Here is a 23466-nt window from a genome sequence, read left to right as displayed (position 1 = left end):
GTGCTTTATGCTAAGCATTAGGGGAGCCATAAAGCCTTTACAGCTTCAGCTTGACAATTCACCTCCTTGTAGGGCTTTTATTTCTGCTCAGTTTTGGAAAACAGAGCTCTAAGCTGTCAGTGCAAAGAGAAACAAAAGCAGCCATATATCTTGATGTGGGACTAAGCAGGATGTTCTTTGTTCTTAGAGTATACAGCAAGATCATCTCCTGGTTCAAGTGAGAAGGTTTGAAGTAGTAGCCATCCTTTATGGGGCAAGGACAGAATTAGGAAGGAGGTGGAAATTGAGATACTGGTAAAATAATCAGGAATCTTATTGCTATCTAAGAACATTGAGCAGCACACTTCATTTGCAGCCCTGTCATCTGAGGTCCTGAGGCATTTTATACAATGGTTATGACAGGAAACATCATTTGAAGCTGCACAGATGTTGTTGGCCCTGGTGTACCCAAAGGTCAGTGGCCTGATTTGGTAGCTTGAAAGCCTTTACAGAAGGGACTCACACTTGCCCTCAGTCACTAGAAAGGAGGTGAGGAGACAAGAAACCTTCCAGAGAAGACATTTATTGGAGACAAACAGATGGTAAAATGTCAGGTTTAATATCGAGTCTGTCTGTGGTGAGTTCATGCTACATTCTGCATACTATAATTTGCAGTTTTGCTTATTTAATATAAAAAGAAACAGAAACATTTGAGTTGTGACATCCCTTATGGTGAGAGGAAGCCATTTCATTTTTGACCTTCTAAAAGCTGTTTCAGTATTGCTTAAAAGGTACTGTGTAAGTGAAGAGTGGGATAAAGAAACCCACAGGAAAGTCTTTTAAAGTCTCTCTCGAGCTTTATGCTCCCAAGGAAATGCATGGAATTGTTGACAAAACAAGGCAATTCCTAGTAGAGTCATTACTGCAAAAAATAGACTTTGCAAGTTTCCTACAACTAAAGAATTTCAGAGGGTTTTTCATTTTGCTCCCTGGCCTGCAACATTAAAATATTGAGAAACATTGAGGCTTTTTAAGACTTTCTCTGAGAAAGAGACTTCTCCTTTGAAAGATAGAAAGTGGAAAGAAAAGCTTTTCAAAACCAGTGGAAGTTAATGTGTAGGAAAAGGCAGAGAAGAAGAAAGAATCATGAGAAATTTCTTCTAAAGAGAATGCAAAGATGTGCTAGGACTAAAGCATTAAATGGGTATTCTGGGAAGATTGCTTATGAAAGAAGCAGAAACAAATTATATAGCATATGAGGTGCCTATTGTGAGCTTGAAAAGTCTAATCATGTCCATATAGAGATGGAATAATGACCAGATAAAATGTTGTATTCATCAGCGTTCCACAGCATCTCGTGTGGAATACCCTAAGTGCCATGGATGCTTGGCTTCCATAAAGATGCCACTGATTGAGAAGGGACACATTGAACATAATATTTCAGGCTGAACTTGTGTCTTGAAAGAGATATTCAAATTGCTGTACCATTTTTGCTGCAATATAAATGATCTAAACTTTCTATTGCCCAGAGTGTGTGGCAGCAGTAGTCTGCCCCAGGTTTAACTGCACTCTTAATATAAGAGTGTTTAACATACATTGAAAACATGGACTGCCAAAAAATCCTTCCAGTGGAGCTCCTTGTTCCCATCACTTCCAGTTCAGCTTCTGCCACAGAAACTCCAGGAGCAAATATCACAAACTGCATGTCTGAGCTCTGCCTCCCTTTTGGTGGCTGTGTCACCTGGGTGTCCTGCTCTGGAGCCCATCCCTGTGCTCCAGGGGCAGCTGTGAGCTCCCAGCTCTGCCCTGCCCTGCCCTGCACATCCCCCTGCTCAGCTGCCCCCTGGCTCTGCTGTGGGCCATGCAGAGGTGCAGGTGACAAACACTGATCACATTTGAGTGACATTTCCTTGTGTTCCTTGGTAACTCCTGAGCGTTTAGCACAGTGGGCAAAACTGCTAAAAGCATTTCAGTTTGTGTGCTTATTTATGGCTTTGGCTTTTGCTCCTGAAATAAGGCCAATCAATAAATAATCCCAATCTTTGACTAGAGCAAATTCAGTCAAGAGAGAAATTCTTTCTGATATTATTGAAGTTTTTTCCTGCATTGTCATTAAGGCTTTGGGGGATTGTTGAGATAGGAATGTGTTCACTTCGTGTGTTTCCCTTACCCTGAGTAAGGGAATTAACAAAAGATAAGAATTCTGCTCTCACAACATTTTTGACCTCATAGCAATTGCATTTAGGATGTCACAGTTAAAGCACATTGAAAAGCAAGTTACAATTATTTTTTCTCTTCCATCATTTCTGTCTGTACTGAGAGTTATTTTCAAGGCTTTTTGAAACAGCAGGAATTGTTTGTTCTGTGCTTTCCACACGATGCCTGTCATACTGGGTAGAAATCTTCCTCATCTTGACAGACTAAGTAGGTGCTATTTCTGTTTGACACTGTTCCCCTTTTCAAGCTTCACCTCCATTTTGGGAGTGGGGGATCAGCCCTGGAGGCTTTCAGCATGCCAGGAAGGTCTCAGGAAACACAGTGCAACATCCTAGCCTTAGAAAAACAGATGAATAGCTGGTACCATAGAGACATTGTGTTTAAATAGCCAATTGTTAATTATTTCAGATGTAAATATTGTTTAACCCTTGGTAGAATAGAGTTACTCATGGAAATGGAGTGAAATCAGAGTCAGCTGGACTAAGCATACTCATTGAGGCCAGGATTTCTGCCCTGAGCAGGCAGGGAATGATTCTGCCCTGCACAGGTTTGGGATTCATCAATCTGTTTATTATAAAGAATTTTTCAGTGCCTGGTTTATGGATATGTGTGGTAGCCTAGAGATTGCTCACAAATTACTTCTTGCAACTGCTACAGTCAAGATTGTCAAATTATTGTTCAGTGCTTTCTAGTTGGTCACCTAAACTGCAAATTACTGTTTTGTGCTTCCCAGCTGATTGACCCTGGTGGGTGTTTCCAAGGTGGCTGTGCAAACACTGCTGGCAAGTGACTCTCACATTTCTCATCTGTAAAACTATTTACTTGACTTTTTGCACTGAAATGGACTTTCTTCCTCAAATTTTCATCTAAAAACAATGAAAAGAGGAGCAGATAAAGTCAAAGCATGCAGAGCTTGTCCACATACACTCAGGGAAACATGGACATGATGCTAGCAGAGCTCCTAGCTCTACAGAGTCTTGCTTTGACATTGACATTGGCTTTTGACTTGTGAGGAATTGTTTTATTGGAGTTTTGTAACTTTTATTCATAGTTCTTATTCTTAAATCCTGAATAATGATGCTGAGGTCCTGGGTAGGTGCACCTGGTTAACAGTGAAATGTCAATGGGAGGTTTTCTAGGAGAGAGGCCAGAAACAGGAAACATTTAGGAAGAAACCTTTTCACCTTAAAAATATATTCTTTCCAGAAAAACCCTTTAGTGATAAAATTACTGGTAAATGGCATTTAGCAATCTGATAGCCTCTGACACTTTAGGAAGTTTTACTCATTCATAAACTTCAGGAAAAAGAAAACAGCAAACTCTCTGACTTAATGTGTAAGTAGAGCATTCAGGAGCAGGGGTCTCTACAAGCTGCTGTGGTTTGCACTGTCCTTTGGAGAAAACTATGAAAAAGGAGGATATTTGGTTGTGACATTTTTGCTGATAAAGTAACTGTGTGGCAATATTTATTAGCAGTTAGAACATATCATAAGAGCTGAGCTGTGTTTATACTCATGTTGTAGGAGTATGTGCTACACAAGTTACAAATGCTTTATATGTTATACAGTCCTAGAATCTTGTCTGAAATGCATTTATAAATATTTAAATAAACTACAAAGTAAGAGGAGTTCCTTGAGCTGGATTGCAATCATGAGCTGCCTGGACTGACATCTACACTCAGTGACAGACCATGTGCTGCAGGCAGTGGAGTTTTCTTAGCAAAGTGTAAAAATAACTCTCTGAAACCTGTGAGGCTGCATCCACACACAGAGCTCAGTGGCACCTTTCATGTGTGTCAGTGTCTGATTGCTGAGCTCAGGTGCTGACACACCTTCTTAATATCCTGTCTTTCCTCCTTACTTTTGAGTGTAACCCCAGGCCCTCAAAACTGGAGGCTCTTTAGAAAGAATTAAGGTTGATAAGGGGAAGCATAAGATGTGTTTGTGAATCATAAGAGTGAGTGTTCTATGAAATAAGGCAAAATGGCATGCTTTTCTTCATCCTAGTCTTTTTTTAATTCGATTTTCTCGTGGTTGACTCTTTTCCTATCATTGTTTTCCTCCTGTTGTTTTCTTTTGGATTAGGAGAAAGGCCAGTTGTCTTCAGCTGATGATAATCTCTGTTGTATTTGGCCAACCATACCTTGGTTCAGTAGGATGTCATTGTTCTGGCCAGTGCATTTGCAGCTGGCAGAGGTATCCCAGTCTTACCTGATGTTCAGGGTGACATTCAGGAAGCACCTGAATTTTTCCACATTGACTAGGATTAAGGAAATGCTATTACTAAGCCTTTTTTCCCCCCCTACTTTTAATTTGGGAGTTATCTGCAAGCATTTTTCTGAGACCCAAGAGAGAAAGACAAGAGGAAACACCACCCTTTTTTTGCATTTCATTGCTCTTTATGAAGCTTGGCCTGGCTTCATAAAATTTACTGATTTGGTATTCCCTTGAGAATAACCAGAAACTAATGAAATACAGCATGAGACTAGAAACAAATCAGTAGGGTCATGCTTTTGCCCTCCATCTCCCTATCTTTCTTTTCAGAGGTGGCTGCAATCATTCTTGGATGGCTAGTCAAGAATCTTTATGAACTCTTTGTAGTGTCCAAGAGGTTCTCATTTCTTGGGAAGGCCTATGTGGCATACAAATACCCCTTTCCCTTTCCCTCAGGCAGTATTCAATATGCTTAGAGTAAGTTCTTGCCTGCCTGAGTGCCAGAATCTCTATTGCTGGAGTAGCTGGGAGCATCAGTCATCCTAGCAGAGAGCCCAGAGGGACAAAAGGGAACCTCATCCACCTTTTCCACTTTGGTTGCTCTTCAGCTCTCTGTGCCAGCAGCCTCTCCTATTTAGCTTCCAGCAGATCTGAAATACACTTGGTCCCCTTGGCTGCCAAGGAACATAAATGAGCAGCAAGCCATCACCCAGTGGGGAGCTGTGTCTTCACAGCCCCTCGGACAAATCATTGCTTCGTAGGCCACAGAAATGATTTGCTTTGCTAATAATTGCAAATTTGCCTTATTCCAGTGAGGTGTTGTGACTGTGTGTGAAGAGGTTCAGTAAGGGTGATCCTTCTGAAAAACACCTCTTCAGCTGTTACGTATCTGAAACCTGGTGTGATGTTTCTAGGAGGGTTTCGAGAAGCACAAGCAAAAGGGTCATTTCTTAGGAGATCTCTAAAGGCATTGCAGCTCTTTAGCTGGGCTGTGCTGTCTTGCTGGAGGGTAAGTGATTGGAAAGTACATTTACTCTCTTCTAGGAACCCAGTTGTATATTTGGGGGCTGAGGTTTGTTGTGAAAACAATTGTACTTCCAGGAATTGGCTTATTTCACTCCATATCCTGAGATGTGCTTTTCCAAGCCATTAGCTAGGAAAAAAAAAAAAAAAAAAGAGCTGTGCATGTATAGAAAAAAGAGAACCTGTCAACTACTTTGGAAAACAGGAGGCTGTGAGTCAGGATTTGCTGGGACCTTCTCATCTGGAGCGTGGTCATGCTCCTCTGCTGCCAAGTTCAGACAAAAAGGCTGAAGCTGTTACAGTACAGGGGAGCTGGAGCTGGATCATGTCACACAGGCTGAGGCAGTTTCTATGCAGAGCAGTTTTGGAAATAGCCAGGTGGCTTTTTCTGTTTGAGGGTTTCTATTGCAGTCAAAGAACCTTCTGTTTGAAAAGGAGAGTAAAGGGTGATAAATTGGTAGAGATAGCAGTTGAAAGAAATTACTTCATGGAAAAAAACTTTATGTTCCTATTTAAATATAGTCGATAAAGGTCTGTTATTTTCTTAAAATAATTAACTCTAATGAGCATTTAGTTTTGAAGAGAAATAAATAAATGACCAAACTTTCAGGCACATTAATATTTGATTTGGAGATAACTGCATAAATATTGAATTTGAAGATTACATTCCAGAGCACTGCATTAAAATTGCAAGACTTTTCTATTATCCTTCATAATGGAACATGAAATTAGAAACTTGTTCATGGAAAGAAAAATTTCTCGACTCTCATTTACGCGTTTTCAGCGCTGTTGTGTTAACAGAGGAGCTCTTCTCATACTGTGAAAAGAGACATAGCTATCAGTAGGACATAGACCCTGAAGTCATTTACGGTCCTTTTGAAAATTAATATGCACCATTTCATAATTGCATCTCAGTTCTTTGATTGGTACAGAACAGAACTTGAATCAGGGAGTTGGCCTACGGGGTTAATGCTCATGTTTCCAGATGCAGGACTCCAGAAAGCTCTGGTGTTTGTTGTTCCTTAACTTTCATTCTTTTCCCTTACCTTCAGTAGCATGTGTTTGAGGACTACTAAAATTTCATCTTGGCTTGCTAATCCTGAAATGCCCTGGCACAGCTGTGTGAGGTTCAGGAAGGGAAGGCTCTTGCCACAGCTGCTGTTATCCTGCAGGTCCTGCACCCAGCGAGGTCTGGGGGCTGTGGATTGCTCTAGTGTGTGGTCAGTGAGCATTTGTTACTGCTCAGGACATGTGGGATGTGCCCAGTGCTCACATCCAGCCAGGGTGGATGGTGCTCAGCCCCCCTCGGTGCTAATTCACAGCTGCCCTGCTTCTCCTTCAGGGAAACCATTCCCAGATGGAATAACAAACACAAACCTGGATCAGACAGCCTCAAACGATGAGTGGGCATTCAGTCCAAAGCGTTTTCAAACACAGATTGATTTCCCAGCTTTCTTCTTTTATATTGGTTTCAAATAATTCATTTCCATAACTTTGCAGTTCTGCAGTTGCTCCTCTTATTCATGGTTCAGCAATAACAAAACATTGCTCCCCAGAGACTTGAAAATGGAGCAAACTTGCTCATTCTACAGCAAAGACCAATACAATGGTATTTTTTTCCTTATTGGCTATATCCCTGTAGAAAAATAAATGACATAATAGCATAGGAGAAAATTGGTCATTTTACCTTTATGTACCTTTTTCTGTTTTTTAAAAACTGAATTTATTTAGAGAGAGAAGAATGGATTTAGTTCCTGTTCATGTTGCAGTTCTTCTGTGGTGGTTTGTTCAGAGTTAATGAACATTATGGACTTTCCTGCCTTAGAGTTCTGTCACCTGCACAGCCTGAGGACAGCAGAAGGTGTAAATAATATTTAAAAGCAATCTGTTGATCTTTGCCTCTGTAACAGAACATATAACTGATTAATCATTTATTAAACCTCTCTACATTACTTATGAGTAGAACAGAAATATAAACAAGTGACCTTCTGATCCTTTTTTGTTTGCTAAAGTAGCTTTTTATTTATAAATCTCCCGATGATAGCAAACTACAAATTAACATTTAATGGCTGCTCTTGCATTCCCTCAGATTTATCAGAAAGCAGGGGCTGGACCGGCTGTTCCTGGAGTGTGACACGCACATGTGGCGCCTGGGGGACCGCAAGATCCCAGAAGGAATCACAGTGGATGGGGGCTCAGACTGGTTCCTCCTGAACAGGAAGTTTGTGGAATATGTCACTTTTTCCAATGATGACCTGGTGACAAAGATGAAGAGGTTTTACTCTTACACGCTGCTTCCTGCCGAGGTACGTCAATGCAAAGGTTCCCTCTCTGTGCTCAAACCTGCAGTGTTTGTGCTTGTCCCAAAGATCTGACCAAAATGAGAGGGGCTTTCACCTGATGTCACTGGGCTTGGAGCATCCCACAGTGGGTAATGAAAATTTTACTTCTGTAATGAGTAAGCCCTGTAGGGATAGAACATCTTTTGCAGTTGTTTATTGCCATGTTTGTTTGTGGGACTTTTTTGCAAAGAGTGGCTTTGTTTTGTACTTCTAAGCCTATTAATCTGTTACTGAACAACCAAAATCCAGCTGCCCTTTGCTTGCAAATTGTTCCTGCACAAAAGCTTTTGAAGGATATTAGAGATGGCGAATTGTCTTAATAAGTAGCTTTCCTTGCTATTATCCAGCACTTTTCTTTAAAAATATAAACCCTGCAAACAAAGGTTTATTGTTCTGTTCAAAACTCAGCCAGAAGGCACAGTCACAAATCATTTAGATCACTCAGGAGTCGCTCTGGCTGCAAGTGATGCAGAAGGGGAGTGCACAGCAGTGTGGGGTTTTGCCTGGCGCGCAGCAATGTGCCAGCAGTGTGCACTATCTGCAGGGAGGGCACAGAGCTGGGGCTGGCAGCCTGTGCTACACCTGCCCCTGCAGGTACACTGCTCCCCGGGCTTGCCAGCCTCTGCTCCACATCCTGCAGCCCAAGGAAGAGCTATGACTGCCTCTAAACCCATAACTGCCTTGTTTCCTGAACATTCTGAGGGATGGGTGACACCGATCTTGCAAATCTTGCTCGTTAGCTTCTGGTGGAGCACAGCAATTGTTATCTTTTGGTAGAGGTTTATTATTCCCCACACATGTTGCATAATCTGCTTTTAATCCCGTTTCTGTTAAAAATCACCTTTTTTCTCTTCTCTGATAACCTTTTCATCCATTATCTAGAGAAATTCCTGTATTGCTATAAAAGGACACAGGGCAATGGGTAATTGGGTAGGGTTTTTTTCCCCCTCTCGCTTGAATGAGAATGGATGCCTTTATGGGTTTAACCAAACAGTTCAAGCATAAAATCCATATTCACTGGGCTGTCATTTAACATTAAAAAGGGTAGGGGGATTATTTGGGGGCCAGCCATGCTAATGTTATGCTGGTTATTTATAGATCTTACTATTGCTGATTTTAAAGAGAAGTCACTGCTCCAAAAATGGTCTCTTGCAGAGCTAAAATTGGTGGTATTCCATAGCTTTTTTCTATAAGGTTTTCTTTGCAAGATACATAGCTGGTTTTGTAAAATGGCCCTGCCTTCACTGACCTGTTAACCTGCTATATCCATCCCCTTTACACATGGTTTATGTAATAGCTGTTATTATGATGATATAATTAGGATTGCCCAATAGGAATTCCATGCTGCCATGAGTCAGCAAATAAAGACTTACAATTTGAGACGTAAATGCAGGAGGCAGAATGTCCTTTTGGTGCCTAGAGTGAACTGCGTGTTTCAGAACAAAGCCACTCGAGAAGCAATGCATTTCAGAGTGCTGGAGATAGACACCCACATAAGAGCTGTCTGAGACTGTATTTTTATCAGAGTAACCAGGGTGATAGTGCAGTTTTGACAATTGTTTTGGGAAACAACTTGAAATATGCCATTAGTACATTGTTCAGAAAAATAGTCTAAATCTGTTAGACCAGGGAGCAACTTACAGAAGGGAAATAATGAGCATTTCTTAGAATTGCTCACACAGCTGAAATAAAAATAAAATGATTGCTGGTACTGGTGCCTTTCCTGGAGTCCTTTGGGGTGCCAGTGCCCAAAGCTGGTCATTGCAGAAGTGCAATTATTCTGTGCCAGGTTATTGGAGCAAGACCTTAGCTGTGTGTTCTTACAGTTTGGTTGGGTCTGTAGAGGGTTGTGATTTTTCCATGCTCTGTGGAATACAGGCACATGGAGTGTGTTTCATAGGTGGCAAAACAACAGAGCTTGTTAACCCTGTCATTTCAAACTAAAATAGTTCACCTGCAGTAGGCTTGGGCCCATGAGCTGAAGTGAAGGAGAAAATGGAAATTTGAGGAGCTAAATGTGGTGATGTGCTCTGTGTTTGCTGCAGTCCTTCTTTCACACCGTGCTGGAGAACAGCCCTTTCTGTGACTCCATGGTGGACAACAACCTGCGCATCACCAACTGGAACAGGAAGCTGGGCTGCAAGTGCCAGTACAAGCACATTGTTGACTGGTGTGGCTGCTCACCCAATGACTTCAAACCAGCAGACTTCCACCGGTTCCAGGTAACTGAACACACCTGCAGAGAGGCTCTTCCCCCTGTACTGGGGTGGAGAGCTGGCTGAATGCATGGCTGCAGCAGGGAGAGAGAAGGGAAGCTTTCACTCCATCAGGCAGGTGGAGAAAGAGATGTGAGGAAGCTCTGATCTTAATTTCAGGGGAATGAAAGATAAGTTCTCCTATGTTTTGGCCCTGGAGACATACCACTGCATGGTAAGGTCACAAAGCTCCTTGGCATTGGTAATTGGCTGTGCTAGAAAGGAGGGAAGCTTGACACATCTCTGACTGTACCACTATTACTTGGTAACTTCTTGTGCAAATGGTTTTTTCCAATGTTCCAGCTCAGGTGCTTTCATCACTCACAACACTCCTAGCTTTCAGCTTTAAGCAATGTTTATCATCTTTAAAAAAAGCTTAGAAGTTGATCAGTGTGCGTGCTAGAGACTTACACAGCACAAGGCAAATCCATTTTCGTTATTATATTCATCAGCACAATCATATTAAAGTTTATCTCATGATTTTGGGAGCCTTAGTCATGAGTTTTTGATCACCCAGGTTTGGCAGGACTGTCTTGAAAGGTTTATTCAGTTCCTTTGAGACAGTTTCCTCAAGGCAGACATGAGAGCGAGTCCTGTGCTCCGGGGTGCACTCAGTCTCGAGGCTGTATCTGGCCCGTGCATCTTCTATTGAGAATGAACAGCCACTTGTTTCAAGGTCACCACATTTGCAATTCCATCCCTCCAGCTCCTCGGGGTTCCCTGCATAAAGCATGTTTGTTCAGGCTCTGTGTGGGATGGGGAATGTGTTACCCTACAGCACAGAAATGATGACTGCTCTGAAACAGAGATCTTTTCTTTGCTGTAATGTGCTGTCTACAAGGCACGCTTGAAGTCAGTGACACAGGCACTCACAAAAAGAGCAAATGAGATGTTATCTAAAGGAGGCTCTGCTGTCCTAAACACCAATTGCAGGGAATTCTCCAGCACAGAATAAATGGCAAATCTTTAAAAATTCCTGTCAGACTACAGAGCCTGACCTGCTCCAGGCTGCAAACCCACAATGATATTTCAGAAAACAATCAGGTAAACTGAGCTGGAAAGGACAGTTCAAAATTAGAATAGATGAAAAGGCAGCTTCTGACATGTTCTGGTGAGAGAGCCCCTCACATGAGCACACAGCACCACAAGACTGGGGCTTGCTGTTCCCACAGAGGCACAAAACAAGCCGAGATCACAAAGCCCACAGCATGCGCCATCTCAGAGCAAAACTGAGCATCCTCAAAAGAATTTTCCAACCATCTGGGACACTCTTGAACTCCTTGGCACCTCAGGACCCATGCTCAAGTATGAACAAGGCAAAACAAAGACTTTTTGAAAGCTAATGGTAATTGAGTAGCATATAAAGCAGTTATATGCGCAAGATTGTGTCAAGCACTGAGAAAAAATCTGGGCAGAACCATTCAGAAGTAAAGAAACCACAGCCACAAATGGCACCTCTCCCAGAGACCTCTTATCACCTCCTGGCAGCAAATCCATACACAGAAAATGCTGCTCTGCCTCTTCTGAGCCTCAGTGCCTCAGTCCACTTTGCTCCCTGCGTAACACGTGCCAGTGCTGCACTGTCTCCAGGCCAACACGGGGCTTTGGAGAGCACTCCCCAGCCCTCCTGCACTTGAAGAGCCTTCCTGAGCCAGGCAGCACAGGGTGCCTGTTGGTCTGAAGGGGTTTTCATGGAGTAATTATGTAGTTTTTAGCTGAATCTTAACATCACCCCTAACGATGATTGGTCCCAAAGGTGACATTTTAAGTCATCTTTGCCCATGGAGACAACCCATTGCTTAAGACAGAGTGCCATGTCTGAAAATGGGAACTCGGTGTCTATTGTTGCAACAGGCCCCTGGCTGGGTAATAATTAGCATAGACTCCATGATTCACAGAAGGCTGATTAATAATCTCTTTATTAAGAAATCCATTGCTCTTACAGACAGTTACAATGCAGCTGGACCTAATTGGTCCTCCAGTCCAAACACCATCACCACTGGCTAATTAAGAAAGCACCCTTTGGTAAACAAATCTCTGTAACACATTCCACATGTTCACAGTGGTGGTGTTCACAGGGGTCCCAGGACGAGGCAAGAGATGAGGATCTGGCTCCATGTTTCAGAAGGCTTGATTCATTATTTTATAATATATATTATATTAAAACTATACTAAAAGAATAGAAGAAAGGATTTCATCAGAAGGCTAGCAAGGAAAGGAAAGGAATGAAATGATAACAAAATCCTGTGACTGACCAACAAGTCTGAAACAGCCGGACTGTGATTGGCCATTAATTAGAAACAACCACATGAGCCCAATCACAGATCCACCTGTTGCATTCCACAGCAGCAGATAATCATTTTGTTTCTGAGGCCTCTCAGCTTCTCAGGAGAAAAAAATCCTAAGGAAAGGATTTTTCAGAAAATATCATGGCTACATTCACAATACCAGGTGCAGCGAGTTAAGATAAGAATTGTTTCTCATTCTTTTCTCTGATCTTCTCACAGTCTTTGTGAAAGTTGTGTTACTCTCTGTGGCCACAAGTGACTTTGTCCTGTCCTGTCCCAACAGCAGACTGCCAGGCCAACTTTCTTTGCCCGCAAGTTCGAGGCGGTGGTGAACCAGGAGATCATTGGGCAGCTGGACTATTTCCTGTACGGGAATTACCCGCCGGGCACGCCGGGGCTGCGCTCCTACTGGGAGAACGTGTACGAGGAGCCCGACGGGCCGGGCGCCCTCAGCGACGTGGCCCTCACCATGTTCCACTCCTTCTCCCGCCTGGGCCTGCGCAGGGCCGAGACCTCCTTCCACGCTGCTGGGGACAACAGCTGCAGGTCAGTGCTGGCCCTGCTCCTGCAGGGGACACAGGCACCGCCAGGCTCCGGGGAGACTCGTTCTGCTCGGCTGTGCTGCCTGGAGCCTATGGCCACCAGCACAGCCAGGCAGCTGCAAGTGCGCAGCGCTGATTTCCAGGAGTATTTATGGCCGTGATAAAGCCTTGGTTATTCCGGGTTGACATTATGTGACCTGTTTGCTGCACTTTTAAGGAGCTCCTCTCCAGCCTGATGAAGACTGACAGGATCCAGTTGGGCAGTGCTACCCCCACTGCTGCGTTTCCCTTGATTAATTTCAGCAAGTGTATTATAGCCTCAGCTCCTAAACCCTCTGTGTGATTGCAGCAGAGGTCATGTTCACCTCTATTATGCTTACCAAAAGCAGAGGACAGGATTTCAGAACAAATCTGAACACAGGCAGGTTAATGGTCCTTGCTTGTTTGTTTCCCTGGGAGCACACATGGAGTGCAGAGAGTTTGCTTGGCTCAGTTCACCTGCTTGGTGCAGCTCTCTGTGCCAAAAGTGCTGCAACTGGTAAGATCTATTAGCATCAAATACATAAAATATACGTAGGTGTTTATATATCTATATATAGGTAGTTATATTTATCTCAAATGAAATTCCTTATTCTTTAAAAGGAAATTATCCCTATATTCTAGATTCCTTTTTCACCTCTAAGCCTGGCTAAGAAGAATTCTGTCTAAAAGGGATTTAAAGGAAGAATTCCTGAAGTTTGACTTGCATAGAAAAGCTCTCTTCATGGTAGATGTTTGCTGCCTGCAAACACATCTGGAGCTGTTTAGATTCAAAGCAGAGATGGTTCTTCTTTTTAAGTCTTACTTTACCATCTCTTAATTCCATCTTCAGAATGTGTTTCTGGAGCCTGCCCACTTTTATCCTAATAGAAAACACATAGAGCCTAAATCAGCAAACACTCCATGTGCTTTGATGGATGGACATTGCCCATGTTGTGTTCTCAAGAGGGAACCAAATGTGCCTTGACCTTCCTAAATTAGTCATGGAAGTGCTGAGCAATGCCCCATTTAGAAAGATGTGGCAATAAGTGCTCCAGATTCCTATTAGACTTTTGTCAGTGAAGGTTACCGGTGCAAAGCAATAAAAGATCGATAACAATTAGATAGAAATAATCACTAGTAGCATGCCTTCCTTCTATGAAATAAAGGCAGACCTGAGGAAGTCCTGGGTCATTTGTCCTGCAGAGTGAAGCCAGCAAAGAGGATGGGGACTATGTATAACCAGTACTGAAATAATTTGAGAATTACTTTTGTTCTCAGTCCTTTTGCCAGTATTCTGGTGCTGATTTATATCAATTATCACTTTTGTTTCTGAGGAGCTTTCCATTGTACAGGAATTCAAGGTGCTTTTCAAGCTTGCTCAGATTATAGATAGGAACACCGTGACTGCAGCTGTCTCCAGGATAAAGCACAGCTCCTTCAGCAGGCTGGAGTCTCATGAAACAGTGCAGGGAGGAATTGCAAACAGTGATACCGAGTGGAGGCTTCGTTTTCATACCTACCTGAGCCCCCTCAAGACACTGTGAGTCAGCATCCAGTTCAGATCAGAGAAACATGGCTGATCTTCAGGTTTATGATTCACATTTCCTCTCTTCTGATCCTGTGCTGTCCTTCTGGGTGTTTGCACCTATACCTTTCCTCTTTCCCTCTCGTGGTTTTGCATGCCTCTAATGCAGTAATGGCAGGATTGGTTTGGGCTGAGCCCCTCGACAGTGGGCATCCCCTTTGCTGTGGGGCTGAGCACAGCCCCAGGCTGGTGGTCCTGCTCATGCTGGGAGGAAAGCAGCTCCTGCCTCAGATCCCCCTTGGAGTCAGGCCCATGCTGCCACCCACAGCAGCCCAGGAGATGTTTGTAAGAGCAGCTGCTTTGCACACTGTCCTAAGCAGGGCCATGCCCCCCTCAGACTGCCCGGGTTCCAAAGGAGATGGAGTGTCAGCATCTTCCGTGGGAGCTACATTAATGTGTGATTGAGATTTAATTCATTTTTTCCATCCCTAGGCATTTTTACTCTCTGCTGCCAAGAGGCAATTTACTCAGTCTATTTCAAGGATATTGTAAATATTTGCTGCTGCACACATATAAAACAGGAGGTCTTAGTACTGGGAACAGAAGTCAGATTGTTGCTGGCATTGGCTGTAGCTTTGCAGTGGTTTTGCTCGGTCCATCAGTGCTGGCCCTGTTGGTACCCTGTCTTCCTTTGTTGATTTCTCCAGCTCTAAGAGTCCCTTCTGGGGTGTTGCAGACCTCGTGCAATGGAAAGTCCTCCCTGGTGCTCATCCTTAGTGCTCATCCTTTAATTGTGGTAACAAGCCTGAGGAGTCAGGCTTGGCTGACTTACTGGGAAGGTGTGATGCTGGTTGGTTTAACTTGTTTTGCAGTTAATGTCAGTGCTATAAAGTAGCAAAATATTAAATTTCTGAGCTATGAATAACACATTTTTAATTATTTATGCATCCATATGTACCCAAACATTGTTACAGATGTTTCTGAGGCCATAGCAGACAATCAACCATACATTTTAATTATTTGAAGCTGTGACTACAATGTCTTTAAATCTCAGCTGCAACCGAAGGCTTCCAGATCTCTCAATGATTGGTTTTGCCCAGTTATTTGACCTTTTTCAAGGGTTTTTTTTTCTTTTTTTGATTATGAGTAAAAAAATCAGAGTAAAAGCAATCTCAAGTCTTTACAGAATGTGAAGTTTTTTCCCTAAAATACAGAGACCTAAAATGGGGACAGGATCCTGGTGTCCTTCACTGCAGTGCCAGCCTGCAGAGCCCTGCCCTTGGGGAAGGGTTTTGGGAATGGAGGGGGCCCAGAGGTCAGTGCCTGGTCACACAGCACTCCCTGCTGTCCTGTGCAGACAGGCACTGACCCTGCTGGGGCAGGAAAGGCAGCTCTGGAGCACAGGCACAATCCTAGGGCATCCTTTATCCTACAGTTTATCCGAGCAAACAGGGCTGCACCCTAACAATCTGTGAGTGTCTCTGGGTGCCCCTTTCTACCAGGAGAGGTGGTGAGGGAGAGGAGCTCTCTGGCACACAGAAGGACTCCTAAAGAGCTTTGAGCTGAGGATATGGAATTAATGAGCCTGTATTCTTAGTAACATATTTTTATGTTACGGGGTAATCGGAACAGCCTAAAATATTTGATAATGAGTCATGAACACGTTTGAAATCTCTTAATGTACAGTGGTGGATTTTCTATTTGAAATGAATGCTTCTTAAGCCACTAGCTCCAAGTAAATGGAGATTTCATTCTCTTACATAACTGCTGAGCATGTGCTGTTTTACAGATACTACCCCATGGGCCATCCAGTTTCCATCCACCTGTACTTCCTTGCTGACCGTTTCCAAGGCTTCCTGATCAGGCACCATGCAACCAATCTGGCTGTCAGTAAACTGGAAACTTTGGAAACCTGGGTGATGCCCAAGAAAGTCTTCAAGATTGCAAGTCCACCGAGTGATTTTGGGAGGTTGCAGTTCACAGAGGTGAGTGTTTGTAGCCACCCATGCACTCCTCTGGCATCACAGGAGTGAACACTAAATCATCAGCCTTTGGAAACTGGATTTCCATGGAAATTTGAGGTGAAAATGGCTTTCTAGCATAGTGTACCTCCTCATCATAGGAGAGGACACCATTGGCAGTTCAGGTCTGTGGTCAACACTCATTTCTTACATCGATCTGAGTGTTCTCACTCCCTTCTGTTTTAAAACCAAATGGAAGCCTTTTGTTGTTGTCAAAGGGGCTCAGTAATTTAAAAGTAACTTAAAAGTTTTGCCACTGTGTCTGTTGTGAGTGCTGTGAAAGGCTCCTGGGGAAAATTCCATTTTTCTGCAATTCCAGATGTAAATGGTAACATGTTTAACTGTGTCTCTCAAGAGTACACTAGAAAAACCTCTCAAAATTAGTGGTAGTCAGGTACTGATACCACATGTGAGCAGTATATTGATGTTGTAACACAAAAGAGAAAATTATCACAGCAGTGGCTGAGATTTCCCACAAACCCTGTTATTCTTCTAGAAATTTGTCCCAGTGTCTGTCATAGAGTATAAAAAATCTACCTAAAATATATCAGGAAAGTTGACCACTAATAGCACCTGACATCTGTGTTCTGTTTTAAAGATACAATTGTCTGAGCAGTTAATTTCATGATTTTTCTTGTTAAGCCGCAAATTTCAATTAAGGCCTAAAACTGATTGAAGAAATGTGTTGCAGTCATTATGGCTAAGTCCATAAATTACCATCTTCTTGGGCAATTAAGAAATGCCTAGGTGGGATTCAGTGTTTTGGTGTGCATGGCAAATCCATGACACTAATGTGCCATTAAAGAGATGGATGGAAATGTGTTTCATTTATCAATGTGTCAGATGGTAGCCTGCCATTTCATGCTGTGATAAATGTTCATACAAGCTCCAATTCTTGTGATTTGTAGGAGTATTTCTTCTGCTTATTTAGTACTTTTAAGAATTTAATCACCGGTGAGCTTTTTTGAGCATAAGGAAACATTTTCTTCTGTTTGAAACTCAAAAAAAAGAGTTTTGGTGGCTGCTTACTTGTTTTCATTTTATTTTCATCACCTAACCTCTTTAATTGTCTCTCCTTTCATAGATGATTCATATTTTAAAAGACCAGGACATACAAAGTAAATAATTACATTTTTAATTTTTTTTTTTTTACTTTCTGCCTTCCCTTGGCCTGTAGGGATCTCCTCCTCTGAGCCAAATAATTGTCTCATTACCCTGCTATAAATCCAGTGTTAACTTCTTCAGCCTCAGTGTGACTGGAAAGCTCTGATCTGCTACTTCTTATTAAAATGCCACTGCTTTGTCAAGGTCCAGCATGTGGAAAACAAACTTAGCAGTTTAGCTAAGAAGGAAGCATGAGTGTTCACAGAAAATAAAATTAAAATTTAAGTTTATTGGGACATAGAACTTCTTGTTTTTCAACAACTTTCACCCCATGATCTGGCAGGAATTTTAAACTGAATGGGGCTATTTTAGCTGGGAACTTTCTCCTCTGTCCCAGCTTTCAGCACTGGGGCCAGCAGGAAGAGCACACAAATAAGCTGCACTGAGTGTGCTCCCAAGTGTATTTGTGACCCTGGTGCACAACTGAGATTGCAGCAGAGCTGATGGGATCTCTCCAGCCCCTGCCTCCTGCCCTCTGCTGCTCTCAGACTTCATTCCCAAGGAGCAGATTTCACCCCACACCCTGGAAAGACAAGTGGGAGGGCATCAGCCAGCTGGGCTGCCCCACACCTGGGGGGAGCTCATGGCAGCATTTCGATGGCACATGGCTCCTGCAGGCTGAGTCAAAGCAAATAAACTCACAGGAAATCCAAGAGATGATTTCCAAGCCTGGAACTCCCACACCTCCTGAAGCTGGCTCGTGCACAATGCACACACTATGTGTCCTGCCAGCCTGGGTTCAGGCAGCTTCTCTGTGCAGGGCAGGGGATTGATTTGCTGCACAGAACTAAAAGTCTCAGCTCACCCTCTATCAGTTAAATGCTGTTTCTGGTCTTGTTAAGACTTGTGATTCATCACAGAGAATAAAATAAATTAGGTGGCAGGCAATTAGTGTGCATTGTGTGAACCTAATGGTCCTGTTTGTGGTGAGCAATGAGACACAAACCCATAATCAGGGTATAATTTATCTCGGGAAAATTTTATCTGGGTTTGAACAGAGATAGAAACAGAAATTTTGAACCAATGAGAGATTTCCAGCTTTCCAAGCATACCCCGTGCACAGTGCTTGCTCTTGAAGCCCAAAATAAAGGTGATTAAAATAATGATGTGGAAAATGTCAGTTTCTGTGCTACATCATAATTTATCAGATATTCATTACTGCTTGATTCCATCCATACTTGGTGTATTCTATTTGAAAGTGAAAGCCTACTCACAATGTTTTAAAGAGCTGTGAAACTTATTATAGGGCTGTAGTATCTCTTGCCCTGTAAAATCGGACATCTCAGTGCTGGGAACTCGGCTGTGTAAAGTTCAAGGGGTTATAAACCTCTAACCAGTGCTTTAAGTAAAATTCCCTATAAAATATTGTGCTTCTAAAAGCAGCTGGTACTGCAAGCTGTGCAGCATGGGGAAGTATGTCCCAGCTGGAAATGACATAAAGGGCAGATGCCATGAGCAGAGTGTAGAGCTCCCTGCCTCTCCCTCCCCGAGGTGCCTGTGCAGCCTTGCAGTGAGCCCTGGGGCACACAGGGATCTGGGGGTACCTGTCCTTCCCTCCCCTCCTGCCCTGCCCTTTGGCTGGAACTTTGGGGTTGCTTTAGGGAGCCCAGTGCCAAAGCTTAACAACCGGACAACAATTGTGTGACAATTTTTTCCCAAAAGCAGCCTCAGCTCTTCCACAGAGCAGTCTGATAAACCTCTGTGTGTGTGAGCACATCTCATCTTTTGTGCAGCCTGGCACGGAGCAGTGTCACCTGGAGGTTGGAACAAGGGCACTGTAACTTTCTGATTTATTTTCTCAGGGATGAGAAACTAGAGGGGAAATAGTTGGATGTCAGGAGTGAATGTTTAATTTTTGAGGATGAAGTAATTTTTCTGCAATGACTTCTTCAGTAAGAAATATTGAATGTGGTGGAAAGAGCTTCCTTACAGATTTTCTTTGCCCAGGAGGGTGTAGGTTTGTTTCACATGTTGTGACTTTATTCTTTCTAGGTCCCTTGAGCACTGGTAGGTGTGATATGGCTGCACCTCAGTGAAGGTTGGCAGAGTAGATAATAAGGCCTGGTCAGGAAATTTTCTTTCTCAGCTTATTTCCATACATATTCAGTCAGTCTTGTCAGGAGAGCACACACTGACAGCTCCTCGAGGCATTCAGTGCTTGGGTCTGATATCTGGGCTATGCTGTCTGCTTTGATTAGCTGGTGTGCTGGGTGAAATACCTCTGAAATTCCTCTGAAATACCACAAATGCTGTGTTGATTGCAGAGTAGTGGAAGACTCATTTTGTCTCATACTCTGCAGTGTCATAGCCTGGTAGGAGGAATTTGTGTGATGACAGATGGAGTTAGGATGGTAGGGTTTTATTTTACTGACCTTGTAGCATTTTGCTTGCAGTCCTCCAGTAATTTGTCTGCCAACCACAGGGATTTATTTAGAAGAGACTGGAGACTGGACAGTTTCCAGTACAGGTAATAGGCATCAGGTAATCATTATGTTCTGGGGATTTGGGGGTGGGGGGGAGGATTTAGGCATTATATTGGAATCACTTATTCTCATGAAGTGATAATGAAATCTAGAAGAAAAATCTCTGAAGCAAATGAGCTACAATTATCTCTTATGCATTCAGGAAAGCAGGTTCTGACCATGCCCTTGTAAGGTGAAGCTTAGGGACAAGGACAGCTCTGTGTGGGGAAAATCTGCAATATCCACATGTATTTTGAAAGTGGGGATCCTGCCTGTGTGTGCATGGCTCTCCAGAGGTCACCCACAGAGACTTTCCATACAGGGAAGAAATCAACTCTTTGGTCATCTGCACTGTTTGGAGAGTAGGGCAAAAGAAGACCAGAAGGACTCTGAGGGGTTTCATACCAGAACTGCCTCTAAAAGCAGAAGTGCAGCCCTCAGTGCTGTGGTCACAGGAGAATTGATGGAAAGGTTCCATAGTGCTCAGCCTCATAAACACCTTCTGGCTCTCATGCTGGGATACTGAATCTTCCTAATGGCCTAAGAAAGGCAGTTACTCCATTTCCATGCTGGCTGGTCAGAGATGCTGGTTTCAGTAGTGCACAAGTGTTAGTGGCAACAGCTTGGAAGTTTGTGGGTGAACCATTGAAATCCATATAAAGAGCTCTTGAACATGAATTAAGTATTTACACTAGATTGTGAATCAACTGGTTTACTGATAGTGAATAAATGAAAAACAATGTCACTATTATGACAATAAGAGTTTACAAGAGATAAATTCCCACATGGGGCATGAAGGGAGTACAAAGAGACAACATCTCATGGGTGGATTGTAGTAAAGGACACGATGTGACTTGTCCTGAAGTCAGCAGCTGAAGTGTCTTCCCTGGTCTTAGCAGCAGCTGGGCAGGTCTCAGCTGCAGGGTTCATCTCTCCATCTCTCAAGTGTGTAATACATTTTCATGACCCAGCAGATGATGGGTCACTTTTTTTTTCTGTGCATAGGCTGTGTCCAGCCACTGGCTTGGTCCTTTGTTGGCTGCTTCTGTGGCAGGAAGAGAGAGCTGCTATCAACTGGTGTGTCACTCTAAGATAAAGAAAACCTTTTTATCAATCAGAAAGGGAGCAAGAAAGCAAGCCTTCTTTCTTGCCTCATAATTTGTGTATGCATTATGATCTTAGGTCATGTTGCTTTTAAATGTATGTATAATTCATGTGATTAGAGAAATATGATTTGTGTCTCTTGAGAGCCCTTATTTGCCGTAAAGGTCTCAGGTGCTTACAGAGATGATGCTACCAGCCCTGTGTTCTTTCATTTCAGATTGGCACTGAGTGGGATGCCAAGGAAAGGCTTTTCAGGAATTTTGGAGGACTCCTTGGGCCAACAGATGAGCCAGTGGGGATGCAGAAGTGGGGAAAAGGCCCCAATGTCACCGTGACTGTCATTTGGGTGGATCCCATTAATGTAATTGCAGCAACATATGATATTCTTATCGAATCCAGTGCAGAGTTCACTCACTACAAACCACCTCTGAATTTGCCCCTGCGACCTGGTGTCTGGACAATAAAAATTCTGCACCACTGGGTACAGGTAGCTGAAACCAAATTCCTCGTTACTCCTCTCACCTTCTCAAATCAGCAGCCTATCAAACAAGGTAAGTTTTATTATTTGCTACAGCAATAATATAGATATTTTGTCTATTCACTGTAAATGCTGATGTTAAAAAAATGAAGTAGCAGTGTACTGGAAAAGGATTAAAGAAAGGGATTTTATAGATACTAAGTTAGAAGAAAATTTTGCACTAAGAGAAGTGGAAGTGTCTGTATCCAGTCAGTAAAACACAGCCACTTTGAACAAAAGACTATTTGTATCTTTAAATTATGCACAGTTCAGAATCCAGAGAACTTCAGACTCTCAATAATCTAACAGCTATCATAAAAGCCATCATTTAGAAATGGAAAGAAAATTTGACCTTTCTGTGCTGCTTTTCATTCATATTTCCTCTTAGAGACTTACATGTGTTTAAACTGTTTTCTTGACAAAGCCTGTGTGTTTAACAATAATAGCATTAATTTACAAAATGCTGGATTAGACAAAATTACCTTAGGCCAGAGCTCACCTGACATATTGTCAGGTCCAGGCATTCACTTCTGCCTGATACCTGCCAAAACCTGCTCAGCACTTGCCAAGCAAGTGTTCTGTGTTACAGAAATATCTACAAATACAGTCCTGGGAGCAGACCCACACTGACAGTTTTTAGAAAGAAGCTGTTTTCTTCCTTGCCACAGCAGCCCTGAGCCATCCAAACACAGAGGCCATTCTGGGGCTGCCAGGCTCTGCAGGCTCCCATGTTTGCATGGCACAGGCACCATCCAAATGCTTGGGTCTGCAGGCAGTGCCCAGGACACTGTGCTGGGAGAAGAGGGAACATTTTACAGCCACACCTAGATTTTTATTCAGTAAGATCAAAACAAGCTTGTTGCTCTGAATATCTTTACCATTCTTCTTAAAGTGCTCAAGTGCTTCCATCTGCCCAGTATTAATATTCATAACTTTAGACATCTTAAATTTCCTAGATACATGAATGATCCTATTAAGTTTTCAGAAGTTCTTCTTCCTGACAAGGCAGCAAATAAACTGAGTCAGGCATTTACCTCCCAGCATAACGTGCTGCTTCTGTAATGCAAACACCAGCAGACAACTGCTGAGAGCTAATGCAGCCCTTATCTCACTCAACAGGAGTTTGATTCCACACGTTTCCAGCACAAGAGTGAACTTACTGATTTCTGCTGCTAACATTTGGTGGCATCATTTCTTAAGCAGAAACGAAACCACCTCCAGCCCACTGCTGTTAATAGCTAATAGGCAGTGATAAATTGTGAACAGACACCATGTGAAGAAGGGATACATGTTCAAAGTTTGAGGCAGCCTGCTTCTGAATGCAGCTGCTACCAACTTGTCTGCTGGAAATTAATGAATTCCATGTTCTTTGGTAATTTAACATTTAAGGCATAAATTGGATGGAAAAGGTGGCATGTAGCCAGCAACCTTGCTGCTTTTCCCTACAGTGTGAGAGCCCCATGGACAGGTAAACATGTGTCAGACTTCAAAATAAGCCCACACTTTATGGTGTAAAGGCAAAACTCCCTTTGGTTCAAACTCTGAATCAGGAATAATTCCACTGAAATTGTGTAGCTACCCTGTATTGCCCATTGACACACTGGGCTCACATTTTTTATTGAGAAGCCTGTTTATTCTTGTGGTAACTAGAATCTACTACAGGAATGAAATATAAAGCTTGGGAACAATATTGTCTAGGAAGAGAGTCTCAGGAGTGATTTGCTACTGATGATGTGATGTGTAATCTGTAGATGACTGAGGCATGGAGGTAGAGAAGAAAGTTAATTACAGGG

General features: G+C 42.9%; 1 protein-coding gene and 1 long non-coding RNA gene across 4 annotated transcripts in view; one reads left to right on the top strand and one right to left on the bottom strand.

Annotated features, from left to right (window-relative positions):
- The window catches only part of XYLT1 (xylosyltransferase 1), a 177157-nt gene that overhangs the window by 139894 nt on the left and 13797 nt on the right, over positions 1-23466 (top strand). For 2 of the 3 annotated variants that reach the window (XM_071444155.1, XM_071444153.1), the window contains 5 exons: positions 7522-7738; positions 9820-9996; positions 12601-12863; positions 16195-16390; positions 21374-21707. In XM_071444155.1, coding sequence (XP_071300256.1) covers positions 7522-7738; positions 9820-9996; positions 12601-12863; positions 16195-16390; positions 21374-21707 — 1187 coding nt within the window. The remainder of the gene's footprint in view (positions 1-7521; positions 7739-9819; positions 9997-12600; positions 12864-16194; positions 16391-21373; positions 21708-23466) is intronic. The other variant, XM_071444154.1, reaches the window with a different exon arrangement.
- LOC139598156 (uncharacterized) overlaps positions 20805-23466 on the bottom strand; it is a 73336-nt gene continuing 70674 nt past the window's right edge. The window contains exon 3 of the long non-coding RNA XR_011681814.1: positions 20805-21097. This is a non-coding gene — a long non-coding RNA (uncharacterized lncRNA). The remainder of the gene's footprint in view (positions 21098-23466) is intronic.

The sequence above is a fragment of the Agelaius tricolor genome, unplaced genomic scaffold (assembly GCF_023055355.1).
Source record: "Agelaius tricolor isolate 1412-34295 unplaced genomic scaffold, bAgeTri1.0.p SCAF_19, whole genome shotgun sequence".
In the NCBI taxonomy this organism is placed as follows: domain Eukaryota; kingdom Metazoa; phylum Chordata; class Aves; order Passeriformes; family Icteridae; genus Agelaius; species Agelaius tricolor.
This window is presented reverse-complemented; position numbering and strand designations above follow the sequence as displayed.